This window comes from Mastacembelus armatus, chromosome 1 (assembly GCF_900324485.2).
Source record: "Mastacembelus armatus chromosome 1, fMasArm1.2, whole genome shotgun sequence".
Lineage (NCBI taxonomy): Eukaryota > Metazoa > Chordata > Actinopteri > Synbranchiformes > Mastacembelidae > Mastacembelus > Mastacembelus armatus.
Genome location: NC_046633.1, coordinates 7,951,013 through 7,972,634, shown reverse-complemented (window position 1 = coordinate 7,972,634; position 21,622 = coordinate 7,951,013). Strand labels below are relative to the sequence as shown.

General features: G+C 40.6%; 1 protein-coding gene across 3 annotated transcripts in view; it reads right to left on the bottom strand.

Annotated features, from left to right (window-relative positions):
• lef1 (lymphoid enhancer-binding factor 1) overlaps positions 1-17,548 on the bottom strand; it is a 39,565-nt gene extending 22,017 nt beyond the window's left edge. For all 3 annotated transcript variants that reach the window (XM_026304407.1, XM_026304409.1, XM_026304408.2), the window contains exons 1-3: positions 16,486-17,548; positions 14,453-14,519; positions 13,053-13,180 (exon numbers count right to left, since the gene is read on the bottom strand). In XM_026304407.1, the coding sequence (XP_026160192.1) occupies positions 13,053-13,180; positions 14,453-14,519; positions 16,486-16,686 (396 nt within the window). In that variant the 5' untranslated portion in view covers positions 16,687-17,548. The remainder of the gene's footprint in view (positions 1-13,052; positions 13,181-14,452; positions 14,520-16,485) is intronic.
• Positions 17,549-21,622: the final 4,074 nt, after the last annotated feature.

The following is a 21,622-nucleotide window of genomic DNA, read 5'->3' as shown; positions in this document are numbered from 1 at the left end:
CCTACACAGATGCAACCAAGACCTCAAAACACTCCATATTAACACACATGAGCGACATATGCCACTATATAAACATAGAACCCACACTCAACAGGAACACAGACTTGCTGTAAAGTGCAGTAATGGAAACGTGGTGAAGGGATCAGAGCCTGCAATAACCACGTTAATGAATTTAACACATACATGCCACATATGAACACAAAGGAGCTATTAACAGCTGAATGGCTGCTTTCCCCACCACCACCAAGTACAAGTGAATAGGACGAGGTGGATTACCCATCATCCTTCAGTTGGCATGAAGAGCATGTGCTCCAAGCAAACCAATCACGCTAGCTCTCATCTTGACATTCTGAACGTGCAAAGAAGATAATTTGTGTGAAATATGCCTGCCCCAGATGAAAAGACTTTATCCGCTTTTTAAAGTTAAAACTCTTAATTTCTTTATGTCATGGAGCTATTTAAAAAACTAAGGGAAGAGCAAGAGAGCAACATTAGAAATGACAAAATTGCTAAATTTCTTCCCTGTTAAGCCACTGCAAGAAGAAAGAGTAAATAAGTACAAAACAGTCTGTTTTTAGAGTTGAGCATGAAGTGAAGACTATTAAAACTGGAGGCAGTGGTATGGGGTTCATCATTAACACAATATCATTGCATATTATGTTTGGTGGATGTGATCATCCCATGTTTACTGTTTTATAAAATTACTGCCCCTCTTGTCCATCTAATTTTTGTCTGAAAAAAAAAAAAAAAACTTTCTGAAGCTTTTCGTTGAATATGTATGAAGAGTTTTGACATGTAATACATGTCAGAAAAAAAACCCAAATCCAGTAACCTATTAGTCCATGTCTCAGTTCTTTCAATAGTCTCTGTAGCTCTCTTATCCAAGCCCAGAGTGGAATGGAGTATCACCATAATTACTATTTTGGAGAGGGGTTGATTTATAATTATGGCCATTTTGGAAAATTAGTTTGTGGTGCTGTTGAATTGTATTACTCTATACTAACAGCGACAAGTATTTGTCTTCCCCATTTACATCAATGAAGCTAGGTTAAACTGAAATACATCTGTGCAATACAGCACAATTAAACACCAGCACAAACTACACCTTCTAAAACAATCATACGATCAAATTTTGATATTGTGACTGAAATATTTCTGTGTCACATGGAGGATTGTCGTCATGTTCCTACAAACTATGCACTGTGTAGAAGCAGCTCAGCTCTGAGTGGAGATCAGCTCCTCCACTATGTGCACCGTGCGTATGTGGAGGTGTAGTGGGGGCTGGGATGCTGCTCTGGCAGCACCCTAAGCGAACTGCAGGATGTTCACCTTGCAGGAGGGCACAGGGCTCATTATCACAGCAGGACCTGGTCACATCAAAGGACTGAGGAAAGGGCAAACATTCTGCTGAAGTGCCACTGTCAGCAGGTATGCAAGCGCACACGCAAACACATACGCAAAAGGCACACCACACACATGCACGTGGGCACCCACCGGGCATGACTGGCCAAAAACCATGGCTGTTCTCTGAAGTGCCATCTCTCGCCTAGGATCTACTGAGGCTGTTGACTGAAAATCCTATCAATACCTTAGGTGACACCCGTCTTGCAGGAGTGTGCTTAACATCACTAGTGCACAAAAGACACATAAACATAACTACCTGGTATATCTGGACAGTGTCAGTGTGTCCAATTCCATTACAGTCTGAGTCATGAAGCCTGTTTCATTGCCTCGTGTATCTGATCAGCTGTGAGTTTCAAATGAGAGGGAATGTTAATCTGTCAGCCCTATGTTTGAACTCAGCCTTTAAAGCTGACCACAAGCAAAAAGTGTTTAAAGCACTTTTTTATTTTTCTTCCTGAATCAATCAGCATCCCTCTCCGGCAACTATTTATAGCAACTCCACTGCTGCATTAACACACTGCATGATTTATCATTAGAAACCAGCTCTGGTCTGCTGAGTAGCTACATTCATGCCAGGCAGTGTGGTGGTGCCAACATCCACATTCAACAGCACTCAAAGGCCCTAAGAGATGTACACAAATAAAACAGCAACACAAGCTAACTTTGTGTGGCTAGTGCGCTAAAACCTTAGCTTCCACACAATACCAGAGACAGAAAAAAAAAAAAAAAAAAAAAAAAAAGAGCGAGAGAAAACGTAGTGCAGAATGAGGGGAAAAAACTGCTGATGAGTTGTCTTATGCAGGAGCTTCATAGATCCATCGAACAAGAGCGGATTTGCCTGCTACACCTAGATAGTGCACCCCCCCACCCCCAAGCTTTCGCCCAGGTATTCTGGGCATGAATGGCTGTCAGTTTGGATTTGAGAGCTCAGCGTTGAGGGGGAAAATAGAGTCTGGTGGGGGTCTTTGTGTGTCTCTACCTGTGGCAACGAGAGCTAGAGACAGTGCTCTTCTGACTAAGCCCCAGCTAGCTCCAATGCAACATTGCACATTACGTCTGTGGAAAAGAAATGGGTAGATACTAGACTTGCAAGCTAACCAGGAGAGCTGGACGAAGGCAGACAGCAGAAGAGGTGCTGCCATGTTTGTGGGGAATGTTTTAAATGGCACGCATAAAAAAAAAAAAAAAAAAAAAAAAAGTGGATGGGGAGGTGATTTGAAAGAGAGGTGCTTCTGCCTGAGCTGTGGAGTATTGACCTAGTTTTTTTTCCTTCTGTATTTCACTCTGATGTACACCCACCCACGTAACGTGTAAGAATAGAAAGAATACAAATATTGATGGGTTTTAAGTGAGCCTGTAAATTGGGCTAAATTAAAATCTCAGATTTTTTTAACAGATTAAATTTGCTGTGATAAATTTGTTGTGATGTAAGTTATGTAATACTTGGGTCACACTGCAGGTCGCAAGAAGTGATTTTGCCTCAGGTGCCACGACACCTGTGTCCTGACCTCGACCTGAACCCTTGACTCTGTAGTCATGTGATCAGATTTTATCTCAATGTACCTTTGCTCTTGAAGATATATATGTTGCGTCTTTTCCTTCCAAAGTGGTGTTTTTGTGTAATTAGACAAGCAGCCACACAGAGCTTTGTATGTCATTATCGCACAAATTATATGACCATTTTGGCTATGGTTAAAATGAGACGAGGTTCTCATCACAGTGCTAAGGAGCATTCATGGTCACAGATCACATTGCAAACCTTTAAGCTCATTCATATTATGGACCAAGCAACAATACTAGCAGCCCACTGTTCGGGTGTGATTCCACGTTTTAAGGGATTAACTGGTAAAGACTACCAACAACTGCCTTTCAGCCTGGAATTAGCCATTAATCAAACCACACATTTTAGGGGTTCTTTCTACCCAGGCGCACACGCCCCTGCTAAGATCTGAATGAAAAGCACAAAGCTATTCAAATCTGATCCCCTCCGAACAAATGGCTTTTCTCCATCGAAACAGAAGTAGGGAACACTTCAAGAACCTCTCCAAGGATCTGAACTGTCACAGGAAGACTCCACCCCGTCAATTAGCTTTGTGGTAGGGTTTTGTGGGCTTTAATACAAACAAAACAATGACCATGTACAACATGGTGACGGACAACGTCTGCTTTTCCCTTGATACCTCTAAAGAAATGGTAATAGTGCATCTCTAGAACACAAAAGGAACTCCTTGGGCTTAGGGCATACGGTTAAAGCACACTCATGCACCTGATGCCACAAATCTGAATAATAATGAACACGTCGTGGTTGTAATTGTTTTTAGTTAGATTATTTTAAGGAAGATTGCTTATATATTTTACTGTAACACAATTTGTCATCACAAAAGTATAAAATAGGTGGACCATGTATGCGCTGGATCTTTGCTAATTTAAAGTTTCTTGGTTGTCAGTACAGTTAGGTGCACATAATCTATTAGTCAATCAGCAGGGGATTAACTGGAAACTACTAAATACTCAGAGTTCTCAAGTTAATATGCCACTTTAAAATGTGAGGATTTAATGCTTTTCTTTTATATACAGCATCTGTATATAAATGTACACTAACTTACATCATGTATATACAGTACATTTGGGAAATGATCACTATTTTCTGACAATAATCAAGGCCTATATTTTAGTATTCCTATACTGCAGAAACAGAACATAGAATTGCAAAATACAGGCTGTTTTATAAAGTGATGGCTGAAGTTCGAACTAGTTTGAGAAATGTTAAAGTTTTGCAGTCGACTGGTGGATAATCAAATTCAAATTTTTGAGAAGATTGTACATTCATGTCAGATAACCAAGGCTTGGCTTTTGAAATAAAAGTCACAACTCTTTCTCTGTATTGTCACTTCCATATGGAAGAGGTGTCATTGTTTTTTGCATGTGGAAAATGGAGAACTGTAGATTTGAAGATAGGGGGATCGTGATGAGCACCTACATTTTTTTCATCTTTCATCTCAAAAGACAGGGGGTACAGTAGGGGTGGATTGATTTGATGTTCTGATGCATTGTTTGATGATGCCACCTCAAAGTGGAGGATGCCTCTGTGATGTCTCTCCATTGCAGGACATGAAAAGCATCACCTGGCCCCTGAGCTGAGGGTTATGGCTGCTAGTGGATTTAAGGGCTCCTGCTGAGCTGGACGGTGGCTTTATTGATGCCACATAATCCATTCAGCGTGACCTTTATATTTTTAGAGTCAGCTCCAATTCACTGTCAGCCTGTCTTGTTACAACTATCGCGCACATCAAGGTCCTGATCAACTATATATGTTCTATTACAACAGGATAGTATCTAATTTATTTAATATCAACATGCCATGAGGAAAAAATGTCTTCCATCACCAACACAGCCATCTGATGATCAAAAGAAGCATGGAGCACAAGGCGAGCTCATCAGATGAACAAACACATTCTTGCTAGATATCTTTGTGGGTTTCATCATCCTGCATCAAGTGACTGCTGAGGGGGGAAAAAAAAAAAAACACAAAGCCTTGTTCTCTTCCCTGTGACGTCAGTGCTTACAGAAAGAACATAAGGGAAGAACGAAAGCCCAGGCGATCATATATTTCCAATACATCAGTTCAGCAGTGTGAATCTGTGTTTTCCCCATGCCCTGTGCCGAACCGCCAATTAATTTTCTAAAATCCCACACAAAAATATCACAGGCTATAAAAAAAAAAAAAGCATAAAACTATATAATCTCATAACGTATGGCAGGTGGTATTAGTCATGAGCATCAAACTCCTACCACATTCTAGATTTGACCAAACTAGAAGCAGACATAATTGGTATAAACCTCACATTAAAAAAAGAAGCAGAAGGGTGTAAATTGTTACACTGCTCTGTGTTAAGACACTGAAACAGTTGCACAGATCAGACAAACTGCAGCAGCAGGAAAAGAGCAGCATTCAGCTCTGCTGTTTTCCTTTGTGACTTGAGGCCACTGAGTTTTTCTCCAGCCATAGTAAATTGGGCGCCCAGGGCAGGAGCCTTGGCCAAGCTTGCATTTCGGAGCCGACTGTGGAGGGCATGAGGGATAGAGATATGGCACTGAAGGGGGGACAGGGCAATGGATGGTGGGGGAGGAATGGAAGCACAGCGGAGGTAACATTAGGCACATGTTTTAACACAAAAGGGCCCCGGCTCGTTAGCACACCAACTAGCAAGCTCCATGGCAATCAGCACTCATTCTTTCTGTTCTCTCTATCCACCTCGTCATAAATATGGCTACATCTGCAAGTGTAATCACTCCATTGTACTCTGATTTTCTGCTCTGCTGGACAGCAGCATGGCAGCCTGCTTTTCAACACCTCTCCCTCTCCCCTGAATCCCCTCCTTTCCCTCAAGTGCCCTCGCCTGTTCCTGGCTACGTCTTTGCTGGTGAGGCCGGTGTGTCTCACAGATTACAGGGCTCCGGTCGCTCAGGTAACAAGAGTCACTAATCTGGCTGAGGTTGAATTACACATAATTGCTTCGGCACTGTGATTGATTTCAGCCCTGGAAAGGAAAAGACGATGCCCCCCACCACCCCTCCCCTTTCCAAAAAACACCCCCACCTCCTTCCCTGCCTCTCTCCAGTGCTCACGAGCGGCAGCCAAGACTCTCCATCTAGTAGAAGGCAGGAGGCTTTGAAGAGATCAAAGCCAAGGCCGGGAGCAGTTGCGCGCCCTGGGAATACGGGAGAGAGGCTTTCTGCTCCTCAGCCCTATTTTCTAGCGTCATGTCGGATTGCAGCTGTATTGCATTTCGCCAGTTTTCTTAATGCTCTTGGTTTTGACTTTGACATCAGTGATCCCCCTCGGTTTCTTCAAAAACAAGGGGGGAGGAGAGAAAAAGGAAAGTGAACAAGGAAGAAAGAGAGAGAGGGAGAGGAAAAAGAGAAGGAAGTAAAGAAAAGAGATCCACAGACTGATTTTTATTTTCACAACTCCATAATTGGCCAGTTCAAAGGAGAGGAGGGGAGAATGTAGCATTTGTTTTCAATTCTGCAGCCAGTATGAAAGGAGCGACAAACTTTTATGGGTTTCCCAAGAATTAAAGACAGGCTTTTTTCACAGTCAAAGAACAGGGTGTTTTTTATGGCCAAGACCACACAAAATGAACTGATAGCAAATCCCTCCTCTTTGTCCTCCCACAGAAAACTCAACAGTGTAGTGTGGCTCTTATGTACACCCAAGTATGTGTATGTGTGAGTCTGTGTCTAACACCCATTAAAATGTATGTGTTGGAAATCGTTAGATGAAGAGAAAGTGATTTGATGTTTTGCGCAAAAATACAAAAAGAGGCATGAAGAAAGACCACAAGTTATAGCCAGCTATTCATTTAACAGCTTGGCTAATAAAGCCTGGTGGTGAGAAGGCACCCTTTGTACTGTAACTATGTAGACCCTATACCAACCTCCTACACTGGGGGCCATTAATATTTCAGCACTGTCAGATACATGTTGCATGTGAGACTCTTTAGTACTCGCACCCACAGCAGAAAGAAATAATGAGCTTCTGAAAAATATGAAACAGCAAAGAGAAGGAGGGAGGGCAAATGCACGCCAAAGACGGACCAACTTCATTTAACAGAGCAGCTATTGATCATAGCTCTATTTCTTAGCTGGACAAAGTGTGGGCTGTTTGACGGTCCTCTGAAGTCTGGACACAGTCAGCAGGATTTGTACCCGTGTTTCTCTCCTGTGGTCCTATTGTTCCTTTGCAGCAGTTTGCCTGAACACTGTCTGCCTCTGTATGGACCTAGAAGCTGTCAGGATGAAGTCAATAAAGCTACTCTTGTTTTTAATCATTTTATGGCTTATCAGGGAACAGTGAGGCTTTTAGCGACTACTCTAAAGGTTCAATCATGGTTTAAACACTAAACCAGGTCAATTAAGTGACCTTTAAGTGACATTTCTTCACATACACTCCAACTATACATAGTCAACAGTTTCACAACAAATTGGCAAAAATAATCCCCACATGCACACACCACCCTCTAGCCTACATTTCTGATCCACCCTTACAGGAAACCCACACCCAGGCCATTCAGACAGATTTGGGCATAAGGGGCAACCTTGGTGAGGCCTCTCACTGACCCCTGGAGATCAGCAGCAGGCTGCTAGTGAAGAGTGAAGTCCTCTGAGCAGGTGCTGTGGGCTTGAGCAGCGGTTTGTCCATGGAAGCCTGACTGGCTGGCTCCAGGCAGTACTGCTTGATTGGTTAAGCTTCATCCCATTCAGGGGGAACAAACAAAGTGTCATCATCTATGAGTGCTTTAGTTTGAGCAGTAACATATGCCCCAAATAAACATCAACAGGGGTTACGCGTGTGCCTCCAGGTCATGTTAACAACCATTTTTCTAGGACACATATAGAAAATATGCATTTTCAACACTTGACAATGATTTTAACATCTATAGCTGTCCTTTCACCTGCATCACTTGTGTGTTTAAAAATGGTAACAAACAAAAGGAAGACAGCTTAAGAGAATCAAAATTATGAAATGCAACTATCTTTACACCCTGTACTAAATCAACTAGTAGAAAACACAGACAAGTTAAACAATCACTCTGCTGAGCTCCATTTAACAAGATGAAACACACTGATAAAGTGACTGCAACCACATGGTGTCATTAGCACATGCATATGGAGAAAATGTGTCAACCAGCATCACCATACAGCTGAGGACGAGAAGAAACTTAATGGTGGCATTAATGGTGCTATTTATAAAACACCGGGACCTGGCGGCACTACAAACAGCCTGAGACACCAAGTGTTTCTTCTGTGTGAGGTCTCTAGTCCTGTCCTTCATGTGTACACACATACTTCCCTGTTTGATAGAGCTGCACAGCAGATGACATCAATGTCAGCATGACTCTTTGATATGTATGCTGCCTAACTGAAGAAAATTACTGATTTGGGATATATGGCATAAAAGGAAGCAATTATATTTCTGTCTTTCGACATCTGCTTTATGTTCCAAGTCTATTTTAGACTAATATATAAATATATAGGCTTTTTATAGAAAATGAAATGAGCAGAGAGCGAGATGATCAGATAGTGTCTAGATACTTAAGGAAAAAATGCTTTAGTAAACGTCACACAGCATGTCCACCCTGTAGTGAAAACTACACAAGGTGCAATAAGCTGACATCTAGAACATTATGTGTGGACATGGAGGGCTGCTGGTAGATGTAGTGTTCTCTTTAACAGGGATCTTCCATGGTAGTGCTGGGGGTATGAGCTCAGGACACACATGGCACCGAGGGACACCAGAGCGGTCTCGCCAAATCCCGTTAGGTAAGCCTGGGTTAGTGATTCCACGCTGCGAGACACTGGCTAGAAGATCCGTCATGTTCAAACTACATCAAAGGCAAGTGCAGCCCTACACACACACACACACACAGACACACACACCCTCTTTCTCGCCCATAAGGATCTGCAATTGAGGATCCAAAGGGAAAAAGAGTGCACAGCAAAGGAAAGGGAGCTTTCTAGACTCCCCCCCTCGAATCACAGGAGCAAAATGCTGCTCAGAAAGAGTGCCCCTACCCAATTCTCTTTTCAAGCTGTTGCCCAAGACCATGAGACTGTTCTTACACAGCTGGAGCTCACCAACAAATCTTCACAGTCAGGTGAAAACCTTTGTACTGTATCGCTGCACTATCAACATTTCAGAGCAAAGCAAACACAGTCATGTCTTTATCTTGTCAACTATGCATTTTAGTTTACTCAGGGGGTTTTACTGGAATATCATAAGCTCAGGGGTTGCAGGATTCAAAAACATAGAGAGGAGCATGTCAAAAATGACTTCTTTTGTGACTTTAAACTAAACTAGGAATGTTTGTGACAACAGCAACCTGCTCTAAGAATGGATTACAGGTCATTTAAAAATATGTTCTGCTCATCACATGTGTTTTGAACTTTATTTAGAAATTGCAGAACCTGATTTGCATCTAGAAGGCTGAAGGATCATTTTCAGACAAAACCCATCAAAGCAGCGAACTTTTATTTTTCCACACATCAAACCTGGAGTGACGACACCCTAAATGCTTTGAAGATCATAATTCACAACCATTAGGAGAGGTATTATGATAATTCTGACCAAACCTGTAAAAGCACATTTTGTTTGTCAATATGCTCACAAACACAAAGAAGTCAGCAGGAACACAATCCTTCACAGTCATCACAAACTTTTCTAGATTCACACACCAAGGCCAATGTTTAACAGCAAAAAGCATAGATCATTGCATGTAGACAAATCTCTTCAGATTCTGCCAACGTGTCTAAAAATCCTCAGGTATTATGGTGATTGAGACACACCACGTCTGATCAAGAAGACTGGGGGATAAAAAAAAACAAAAAAAAGAAGTACTCACTTGTAATGAGTGGCCACATTATTCTCTCCTTTCTTCACTGACATATGGGCACAGTAAGTGTTTATTGTCACCAATAAACTTAGAAATGTAAAAGCCAACGCCATGATATAACCAGTTTTTTTCCAATAACCTTTTTTTGTTGTATATATAAATGTATGACACTGCAGTGAATGTCAGCAATATGCAAACGTCATGAATTAAATCACATAAAATTTAGCCACCAGTTCCAAGCATCATATACAGTAAACACTATGGCCTTTTTGCTCCTTCAAGCAAGAGGACATGTCACATAAGGACGAAATGATCTTCGCTCTCAATGAACTTTTACATTGCAGACTGCACATCCTACAACAGCTATAGGTTTACATAAACATCCACATATTTGACGCACACCAATAACTCTTTGAAGTAGTCTAAACTGTTTTAAATCCACAATAAATGAAACTGAACACCATTAGGTATTTTGACACCAAAATTTCAGCTCTCTTGTGGCGGAGGCAACTTATCAAGCTAGAAGCCCTAAAATCTGCTGACAATCAGAAACTCCCAACAGCTCCATCATGACTGGACGGCATGTGCAGGAATGTCATGGTCAATGGAAATCAATCTAAACTACTGGGATCGGGGGCGGCAGTGGGGCTGGGGATGGAAGAGAATGAAAGAGAGAATGTGCCTTTGATCTCAGTGAAAACCGATCCCAGGCCTGCAGATACTGTGGCTGCGGTGGCCAGCAGCCGAGGCAGCAAGCTGACATCAGTGAGAAAACCAGAGGACTCATGTTCCATGATCCTTCCACCAAGCCCTGGCTCTTTTTATTGGATAAGTGAGAGAAACATATATAAAATGACTACCGTTTTATTGAAGGCAGGATGAGAGGGGGAATTGGGCAATAAATAAATAAATAAGAAGCAAGACTGTACACCACCTAACTGCCCTGCCTAATTCATCAACAAGGGGTAATTTCCTCTCATACAGTCAGCTGGTGTCCATACAGACCTCAGTGACTTTCAGTGTATATGATGGAATAATTGATAATATTGAACAGAAAACAAACCATAAAAATAGAATTAGAACAGCATCATATCCACATTTCATAAGCCACTATGTATAAAGTGAAAAAGGCAAATCGTGAGGTAATCAGGTTCATGTTTTCTCTGCAGTGTCACATGCTTTCAGCCTCTGCAACTTTGGCAGAGGGTAGCAATGCAATTTTAACATCATTCCATGTTATAGTTGCGTGTGAATGAAGATCCTTTACACACAGCATGTGGCATCTGCCCCCAACAGCCACATCTGCCTCCAAAAGCCGATTCTTAAGAGACAGAACTGACATTTCACAACTTTACCCTGATGAAACTAACTCATATGAGGTTAAAAAGTGCAAACAACCCAGGGCTTTTGGTTCTTCTGCACCAGGTGTGAGCACTTCCTGTACGGAGGTACCAAACCACAACCAGACTGTCTTCCCAAGTGTGATACAGAGACGTGGACAAAACAGGATTAGAGTGGACAGCTGCTGGTGTGCCGTGCGTTTTATGTCTGTCTCGAGAGGAGAAATTTGCAAACGGGACAGACACAGGAAGCCGCCAGTGAGAGACCTGCAGCTGGCCTGAAATTAATACCATTACAGGGCCGATATCTGTAACAACACACGCCACCTCTGGACAGTGCTATAAACTCCTCTGCAAGACAGCTTCAGAGATGTGATGTTGCCTTTAGGCCTCCTCAGCCATGCTGGGCTAATTAGAGAGCTTACTTGGGTCTTACAGACATGCATCACTTAAGATTTTAACAAGATGAGAAATGTTGAATCTATCATGCTAATCTGCTGGAAAGCATGGCAGGCATTTGGTTTCCAAGGGTCACATGTGGTTGTCAAGGGGATGGGTGTCAACAATGCTGGTATATGAGGGTAAATGCACAGAGACTCCACAACAGCAATACAAATTGCAAATACTACAAAATAGACTTTTGGGGGTTTTGTCTATAGTATATATGGTTTCAATTTGTTGTAAGAAGGTAAAGGAATGCTGTCTTTTAATATTTAAGTTTTTAAATTACCTTTAATTGCCTGATTCATAATTTCAAGTTGAATTTGTAACCCAATAATCATTTTAATTATTTAGAAATTTTATAGGATTTTCTCATTAAAACAAAAATTAATTTTGTGGGAGTGAAATTAAATCAACTGATTATTTTAATTGTTTGCATTATAAAACTTAATCACACACACACACACACACACACACACACATAGCGCAAGTTCACAACCTAGAGATCTAACTTCAAACCACAGAGTATTTAGTTCACAATAAAAGGAAAAGCTAGCAAATATTCATCTCTGAGAAGCTTAAAGCAGCAGCTATTTGTAAGTTTTAGTGTTGTTACAGTACAAATAGCAACTCCCAAAATCAAAGTTGATTATAGGATCTTTGTGTAGTATACCTTATCGCTTAAGTTACTGATGTGTCTATTGCAGTCGTTTAATAACGTTCTTTTTAATAAGTTTTATTTCATTTTATGAATTCTAGGTTTGAACACCCAGTATTTAATATTATAAATATTGTCTTCACGTCTGTCACAAGAGACCTTAAAGTCATCTTTTTTAGTCTGTAGACAGGTGTCAACAGGCTATGTCCTCAGTCTTCATGCTTTCTTACAAAGTATCTATATTCAGTTGTGCAAACTAGTAAAATAGTGTGCAATCTTGAACTTAACCTGGGCAGGTACAACATGAAATTCAGTCTCTGCTATTTCTGCCCACATTAATCAAAGCGTTATTTGCCGTTTGAGACCAACGCTTTTAGCATCACTTTATAACTTTTTGAGACAGTTAAATCAAATATAAAAAAAACTATTAACCCACCACTGAATTTTTTTTTACAATTCATGCCTCAAATTTTTTGAGGCATAGAAAAAAAAAAAAAAAAAAAAAAGGACTCATTTTGTCATCACACTTAGAGTCCGTCAACTGATGAATGAAATTGGTTGTTACTTAAATATCTCCTTGACAGTAATACGATAAAGGCTTTTACCTTTGCACCATTATAGATCCTGAATGGCCTCACGAATTGAGATACATACACAGATGTGCAGCTGCGTCCCTGATTTTTCTTAGACTGAGGGGAAAACGTTTTTTGACATCCTTGTGCTCAATTCTGTACTGATGGCTATACCAATACCATTTTATGTCATATGTGTTAAAGTGATAAACTGGCATGAAAAAGAAGAGTTACTACTGACCGTTCTAGGCATGGGTGGCGAGAGGGAGCCATTGTTCATGTAGGAGTCGCTGTTCATGTTGCTCATCATGATGTAGCCTGGGTAGCTCGGATACGGATGGGCTTTACTGTACATGTCTTGATGCTTTCCTAATAAAGGTGGATAAAACAGGAGTCAGTTTGCTGTGTTCGCTTAAAAGAGGCATAGAGAACATCCACAACGGTGATCAAGCAAGATTTAACTAGTCAATATCAAATCTCTCTCTAGAGTGGGGCTTTTAACACAAATAAATAAAAATATAAAATTCCCAACATGTTTTACTCAATAAACCAAACAAGAATTAATGATAAAACTGAACACAAAGTTCTGTCTCTGCCTGCTTTGATCCAGTAATGATATCGCTGTCGATCGCTTTAACCTATGCCCTATTTTGCCTCAGCCTTTTGTTTGTGCCTTTTCTTCCAGTCTTGGAGAGGAGGGTTACATTATACGGAGGAACAATGGAGCCCCTCTGTGCCAATTAGCACCAATTAGAAGAACATACAGACTGTGTCAAAACAGGAGACGCCCCAACTGTTCCTTTATGCCTTTGACCTGACAGGGGGAGCTTTATACAACAGGCCACAATGCAACGCCACTTGCTACTCAACAGCGTGCTGCGTAATAAGGCCATGGGGGCTGGGAGTGTTTATGGTATACTGCCTGATGGCAACATGGCTCTTGGTGTGAAGAAAACCAGTGTTTGGTTTGAAGAGATCCTATTCATGATGGAAAGCGGAACAAAGAGGAGACACACTCCTCCTCAAAGCTTTAATGATGACCTATAGCAGCGGGGTCATACTACAATACCCAGAGAGCAATGAGCCCCAAGTGGCAGCAACATGTTTCATCATGAACTGATGTAGAGAAACTGTTTATTGGGTAATTGCACAAATGGAACCACTGGAGCCAGACAGAAATGTGGTTTATGAATGATCTGCAACTGTAGGCTCATGCCACATGTGCCATAATGATCATTTCCAAACTACAATATGAGGAAAAAAGTGCATAACCTCCTTTTGATTTAAGTATTTTTGGCTTTCCATTTCTAGAGGCACCCTCATCTATGAGGTAGGTAACAGGTAGCTGTATGCAAGAAGGTATAGCATGCCCTGACTAGACCTGATCAGATATCATCTTTCTGAGAGCAGCAGAAACAGGGGCACTGATAAGAATAGGACCAACATGGCACAAGTGTGACTGATCACTTCTGTGTGTGTCGGGGGGAAAGGGGTTGTGCTTGTTCACACTCACCTCAACTTATCAAACTAGCGCAAACGTTTCTGAAAATCTAGGGCTTCACTGTGGTGTTAAATGACACGCTCACTGTCCTATAAAACATGCAGATTTAAGAAGCTCTTGCTCAAGGCTGTGTCACTTACCATCTTCCGAAAGGTCTCTGTGTTTTTCGTGATATGAATCTTGTGGTATTTGGGACTGTCTAGCTCCCTGTAAAAGAAAATAAATAAATGTAATGATGGTTGAATCAATTACAAGGGTCTTCAAATGCAGAGAAAGAGACATGCCGATATGGTCGGACCCCCACAAACACTGCTGGGACAAATGCCGTCCCTCTGCTTGTCACCAAAGCAGAACAAGCTCGCACACACACACACACACAGACACAAAAACACACACCACTATCTATAGAGGGGTGATGGAGCAGACTGCATCAAAGCTTCAAAAGAACCACTTAATTAAGCTTCATGTCCTTAAGGAGCTTACAAATTAACTTGTTTTCTGTACGATGGGTCCACTCTCATTTTCATCTCAGTTTAAGCCTCCTTCTAAACTCAAATAAGTGGAGTGTATTTGGGTTATAAATTAAAAACCACTGTGCAAAGTGAAAAAAAAAAAAAATCATCCCATAAATAGACAAGTGTTTTTTTCAAATCTTTTTGCATTTCACACATCCATTTCCTTTTTGAATCAAAATTGGGCAGAGGATCTCTTTTTTGGAGTTCAGACCCCTCAGGATGGCTTCAAGCTGAGCAAGGGAACTTCACTGGATTCCTAATTAACATTCAGCCTCAGTCTCCTGCGTCTCTAGGACATTTGGTGGTGAATGTGTACAGTGTCATTCAGGATATACCCGAAATTTCATTAACATTGTGGTTAACGACATGACACACGACTAAGTTTGTGATGGGGAAGCTGCAGCCTGCATCCTGAGGTCAGTACGATGGATGGCAGAAGAAAAAATATTAAAGGCAAATTTTAATCGTGACGTGTCAGGTGTACGGTGTCATTGTGCGTGCTAATAAGATGCCATCCTGCAAATACGGAATATAAACAATGAGAGTAATCATTTCAGAAATTATTAAAAATTCATCATTAATAATTTTTCCATTGAGAATCTATATGCATTTACAAACCCAACAAATTCAACACATTTATACATTTAGGAATTTCTTCTGAGACACCCATCTTGCCTCAAAATATTCTTTTAATTTAATCAGTCAAAACAAGCAAAAACAAAATGTAGCTCTAAATGTATTTAATATATTTCTCAGCCACAGAAAGTGCACAAATAATTTGTAAGCAGATGTATACAATTATAATGATATTTAGAATAAACAGGAATAGGAAATTCAAAAATCATGGTAAGAAAATAATTTAGATGCCAGTCTTTCTTCTAACTTCTGCTTTATAAGCTTTGATCTTTGAATGAAATTAAAAAAAAAAAAAAAATCATGCTTGACAATAGGTTTTAATGCACATCTGAAAAACAGACTCATGTACTGGTGTTTACAGCTGCTGAGTGTTATACTGTACCAAAGCAAACAGTGATTAGACTTCCTCTCACAGGCAGCACACAAGACCATAGCTTTTACATCTTAAAATGTGGATTTTATAATTTTTCAACCCTATGAATTAATGAACTGATGCAAGGGGTCAAGCACCCATTTAGGCCTCTAGTGTCTCCAATCAGGATGATACTGAGTGCTTCAAGATGTGATGTTTAGGGGGAGCATCTTTAGGGTTTTAGCTGTAGACCTGTGTCTGCACACTGCAAGTCTAATGATGAGAGCTATTCATTTGCAATTAAAATAAAATATACACACAGAGACAATGGGCAATACAGATGTGCCTGAACTCTTTTCGCAGATTATTTAATCTAAGATAAATCTTGATGGCTAAAAAAATGTATATTATTATAAAACTAGGCACACTTCAGGATCTCCTAAGACAGAAAAAAATAAATCATTATTTGGACCAGTGTTGTTTAAATGCTTTTGACAAATTATCCTGGTTTCACGTACAGTGCTAAAGAAAGTGCTAAAAACATGCTGAGATCCAGATGTTTTCATGGTTAAAAAGATCAAACTTTGAGGCTGCTGCCTCTCTGATGGAGTTCAGAGTTGATACCCACCTTCCTCATCATTCACCACATCAGTGAAAACACATTACTCACATCGTGGCTGTTGCTGTTGGGGCTGCTCTCTGACTCGTTGACCAGAGATGACTTGATGTCTGCGAGGTCTCCCTCTTCCTCCGAGTGGCTGAGCTCGGCGAAGATCTGCTCCTTCTGCGGGTCTCCTTCGTCTTTGAAAGGGATCATTTCATCTGTAGCGCACAGCTCCGGGTCTCCGCCGCCGCCTGATAACTGTGGCATTTTTCTTTTCTAATTTTACTCTCTGCTTCACTAAGAAAGCCGAAGACAACACACACACGCGCCAGCACTGTCCAAAACTACACCGGGGGAAAACTCCCACTAAAATTCCCCCGAAACCCAGTGGGAAAATGCCCCACTGTTCAACCAGAGCTTCGACCGTGAGTCACTTTGAAAGGAAGCGGCGAGCAAACACGCTGCCGGTGTGTTTTCAGTGAAGCAACAGGAGGAGTGTGGCTGCTGTCGGCGTCCTTTTTTTTTTCTTTCACCACGAGTGTTGGACTAAAACCACTGAAACTCAGACCCGGAAAACTTGAGATGTAAAGGGTCAGAAAGAGAGTCCGGTGCGCGTCTCAATGTCATGAGGGAAAAAATAAAAAGGGAGACAAACCACGAGTTAAAATCTCATTACTAGTTTTTCAGTGAGCACACAGACACACCGACGGCGGATACGGTCCAGGTTCAACGTTGGTTCCGTATGACTCAACGTTAAAAAGCGCATTTAGAAAAGTGAGAGAAAAATATTTCCTCAGTGGTCCAGGGAAGAAGCTGGGGCGTCCTTGAAAGTAAAAAAAAAAAAAAACAACAACAAAAAAACAGTAGGCTAACCAAACCAAACAACCGTCTGGAGGTGAAAAGGTAACTGATGGATGTGCAACTAGAAGAAAACACAGTTTAAATACTTAGACGAGACGAAAATCGGCTTTCATGTTTAAAGATACATCCTCAGAGCTGGTCGGGTGAGGAAGGACAAAAGCAAAATTCTTAAAATAATCATTAAAAAAAAGAAGCTAGAGAGGAGAAAACGCCGTGGACCGATTTCCCACCGTTCCCGCACCGCTTCCACGGTGTAATGTAACCAGTGTGTGTATGTGTGTGTTGGTAATGTAGCTGTGCGCCCTCCTCCTCGTCTTTCTCTCTCTCTTCAGTCACTGGGAGGAAGAAGAGATGAAAGGGAAGCCGAGGCTGTGATTGACACCGCACCGATTGACACTCCTCCTGAGAGAGAGATTTATCCACAGTTCACAACAAATGGGCGGGGGGGGGGGGGGGAGAGAGAAAAGGAGGAGAAGAAGAAGAAGTAGAAGGAGTAGAAGCGACGGCGAGGCTGACACGCTCACCGTGTGTGTGTGTGTGTGTGTGTGTGTGATGGGTTAAAACAATCACCATAAAAAATGATAATAGAAATAGAGATAAACAAGACAAGCTCAAGCTGCGATGGCCGAGGCAGAAGAGGGGAAATTTTAATTTAAACGCAAGAAATTGCAATAGCGTTATTTTCTGGAGAAATACTACCCAGAAGCTGAGGCCACAAAAGAAGAAGAAAAACACGTGTTAAAATAATCTGTAGATCTGCCGACACTTTTCCACCAACATGTAACGAGGTCATACAGATTTACTCTTTATTTGTGGACTTATTCATGTCTACATTTTACAACACTTCGATAAGTGGCTGAGGGCGTGTGCCTGCTATTATTTCTTCACTAATAGCAAAGGGCATGTCTGTGATTTGTTTTATAGTGATTTCCAGGTGAAAAGAGAAAATGCATGCTATTCAACAAAATGATGTTGTGTTTAAGTCACTTGACGTTGGCGAGATGATAAAAGGTGTAACGAAATAAGTAGCCTCCAAACCAGGGGTCCATAAACCTGCATGGCAGCAAACTTTGAAAACAATAATTTATAGACCCCAGCTATCTTTTTGGGACGATTAAACATTTGATTAGACAATATATTAATTCGTTATCGGCACATGCAAAACCGTAAAAAAAAAAATAAAGATCGGAAATAGGCAGACAAAACTAAAATGTTTAGCACAGTTACTGTTTAAAAAAATTGCACACTGAGAAATACTAAATAAATACATTAGGTAATTCATTTAGAAAGGAAATGTGAAAAGGCAGGCGTGGAACAAAATAGAAAAAGTAGTTTTTGGGATTCTCATATTTCAAGAAAAAATAAAAACAAAATAAACAAACAAAAAAAAAACACAAAACACACAGAGTGGAAGTGGCGTGCTTTCTGTGTCTGAGCAGTGAGAGATTGCGTGAGAATCAAAGTTGGGAAGGGGAGGCAGATCTTTATAAAGCGCGGAGGTGGGGTTAGCGGGGCGGAGCCGCGGCTGCCTTTGATCTTGCGGCGGCTGGCTCTTTCATCCCAGAGTCCCCCCGCCCGATTCCCCTCCACCAGAACCTCCCTTCCTCCCTTCCTCCTCCTCGCTCTCCCCTCGCCTTTGTATGACTAAATTTGGTCCGAGTGTGGAGCCGGGCCAACATTTCCACGTGTGCGTTCATCCCAGCTGAGAGAGGGAGAGAGAAGGGGTTCTCTTCCGGGTAAGGAGACGGCGAGAGAGAGAGGGAGAGAGAGAAAAAAAAAAGATCAAAGGCTTTGGGGTTTTGAAGCGGAGTGTGGGTTCAAAAGAGCCGAGACTGGCTGCATTCCAGAGTATAGCGGAAGGGGCGCGCACCCACACGCGCCCACATACACGAGTACACGCGTGCACGCGGGATACAAGCTCCAACACGCGCGTAAACTCAGCATTGAAAGAGAGGGGGTTAATTATAAAGATGTCGCACAGGCACAGACAAACAAAACCTTTCATTTAAAGAAAACATTCAACATTTTATTTCGTGTTTCCAGCCAGAAATATATATAAATAAAAATTAAATTTAAAAAGCGACACAAGGTAAAAACTCTGTCTGTTTTCCTTTCCACTGTTAAATTCTCAGTTCTACTTAATTAAAGTTTTATAATTTGATTAGCCGCCACATTTTTTTTTTGGCACAATTTAAAATGATGCTACCTACATGCGCCATTGCCCTAAAACCACGCTAATAGGAACAGCCTCGTTTTCTTTAAATATGTTTTCATTCCGTGTCTTTTCCAGCATTCACCTTGGATATGGTTTACAGTCATAACATTGGGAGAAAAGGGAAATCAGGGTGAAAACTGTGAAAATGAAACAGATTAAATAAATCACAGGACTAAATGATTCATGTTTGGTTTTTGGCTATGGTTTTGGTTTATTGGCATATTCAAATATTATTATTAAAATACAACTTTGTTAAGAGTTGCAGCTTAAAAAAACAGTGTTCTGTTTATAGTCAATGAGACCCCAGATCCTTTATAAACAGCTGAAAAACATACATGGCTGCCTCAACCCCATCCTTCATGATGTTCCCTACTTTTATGAGAAATGATAAATATGATTTCAAACTGATCAGAAGTTTAAAAAAAATGACACATTATCTCTGGTTGAGGTCTTAAAGACATCAGCTATACAACATTACAGTGGATTTTCATATACTCTGCACCTTTTGAGAGGGGTAGTCCCTGTTAGACCTCTCCAGTTTACTCATCACAATGACATTATGTAATTATTCAATTAAAAAAAATCATTTTTGTCTGTGAATGTTTTTTTTTTTTTAACAAATAATACTGTTGTGATCATGCACAGGCCCTGTAACATTTAAAGCCTGAACCATTTCTTAATTTGGCATAGTAATCCTTTATGATCTTTTATTATTTTTTTCATTAAAGGCAAAGAAAATGCTATTTAGGGGGGAAATTGTTGATTTCCAATTATTTTTACACATATTGCAGTGGAATCAGCTGGGCCACAATGAGGAAGTAAAATGTGGATAGGCTTTCCATTACTGATCAATATTAGTAATTTGAAGATTGAATCTTAAAAGCAGACAATACAGTTGTTGGGATCAGACATAATATAAGATAGCTCAGACAACCTGAAAATTATGGAAATCAATTGAATACAATATTAACAATGAAAAAAAGTGAAACTGCATGCTGTGGCCTTAATTTGTTGAGTATGAATGCTGTTGTTTCACATTAATGTCATTTTCTAAGCTGCATAAATGAACAATAAAAAAAGACAAGGTATCAATTTCATTTGGTCACCTACATGGACTTTTTCACACACAGTTTGCTTCACAGTTTCCATCAAAATAATCTAAATGTTTATTGGTGTTTCATTTTCTTCTCTTTGAAGTGGAAGCACAATTTGTGGAAGTCTAGAGTGAGTTAGAGATTCACTATTTAATGTCCTCTACTGCATGATGGGAGACCAGTGTCCAGAGGTTCATCTCTGTGAATAGAAGGCCTGAGAGGAGTGGTCATTTGTTCACCGACAAGCTACAGAGATGTAAATATTTCCCAGCACAATATAGATTTTCTTTTTAATTTACTGAATGAATTTTGTTTGCCAAAGTAGAAAAATACATCAGTAAAAAAAAAAGTGGCGTAGATACAGATGAAGCTTTTGTTTGCTGTGTAACGATTCAAGTTTAGTGACTTCATGACAAGACAACAAACGGCAGCTTCACTAATGAAGCCGTTGTCAGAACCACCTTGCACACTTTCCCTTGACATCAAAATACATTATATTCTCCAGCGAGGCGCTGTGTATCGCAGCCCTTGGTTGTTAAAATAACCAAGAAAGTTGGAGTGGAGAGAAAAGAGAAAGAAGGAAGAAGGGGAGGAAAAAGAAACAGAGCTACATTAGCATTTCTCTCCTAATGAGTTCATAAGAGTGACCCCTCTGGATCACACATGAAAAGGAAGCGTTCCTGCTGCGCTGTGACCTGAATTCAGTTGTCTCTCACTTTAGATATTACATTTTGCATGTTATATAAGGAAGAAACGTATCTATACACAGGGCATAATTTATCACCAGTGGATTTCCATCTCTTATATCCCTGCTCTGAGACGAGTAGTCGATCAGAAGGAGGAAATAAATATATAAATGATCTACACATTGTGATGAGACACAAAGTGTTGATGAACATAAGGCATATTTAGCAATTCTTGTTTTATATGGTGTCTTCCCTCTCTTATAAAGTTGGGAAAGGATATCAGTTTAGTAGACAATATGAATTGTGTCAGACAAAATGCTCTTTGTTGGAACAACATTCAGTCAAGG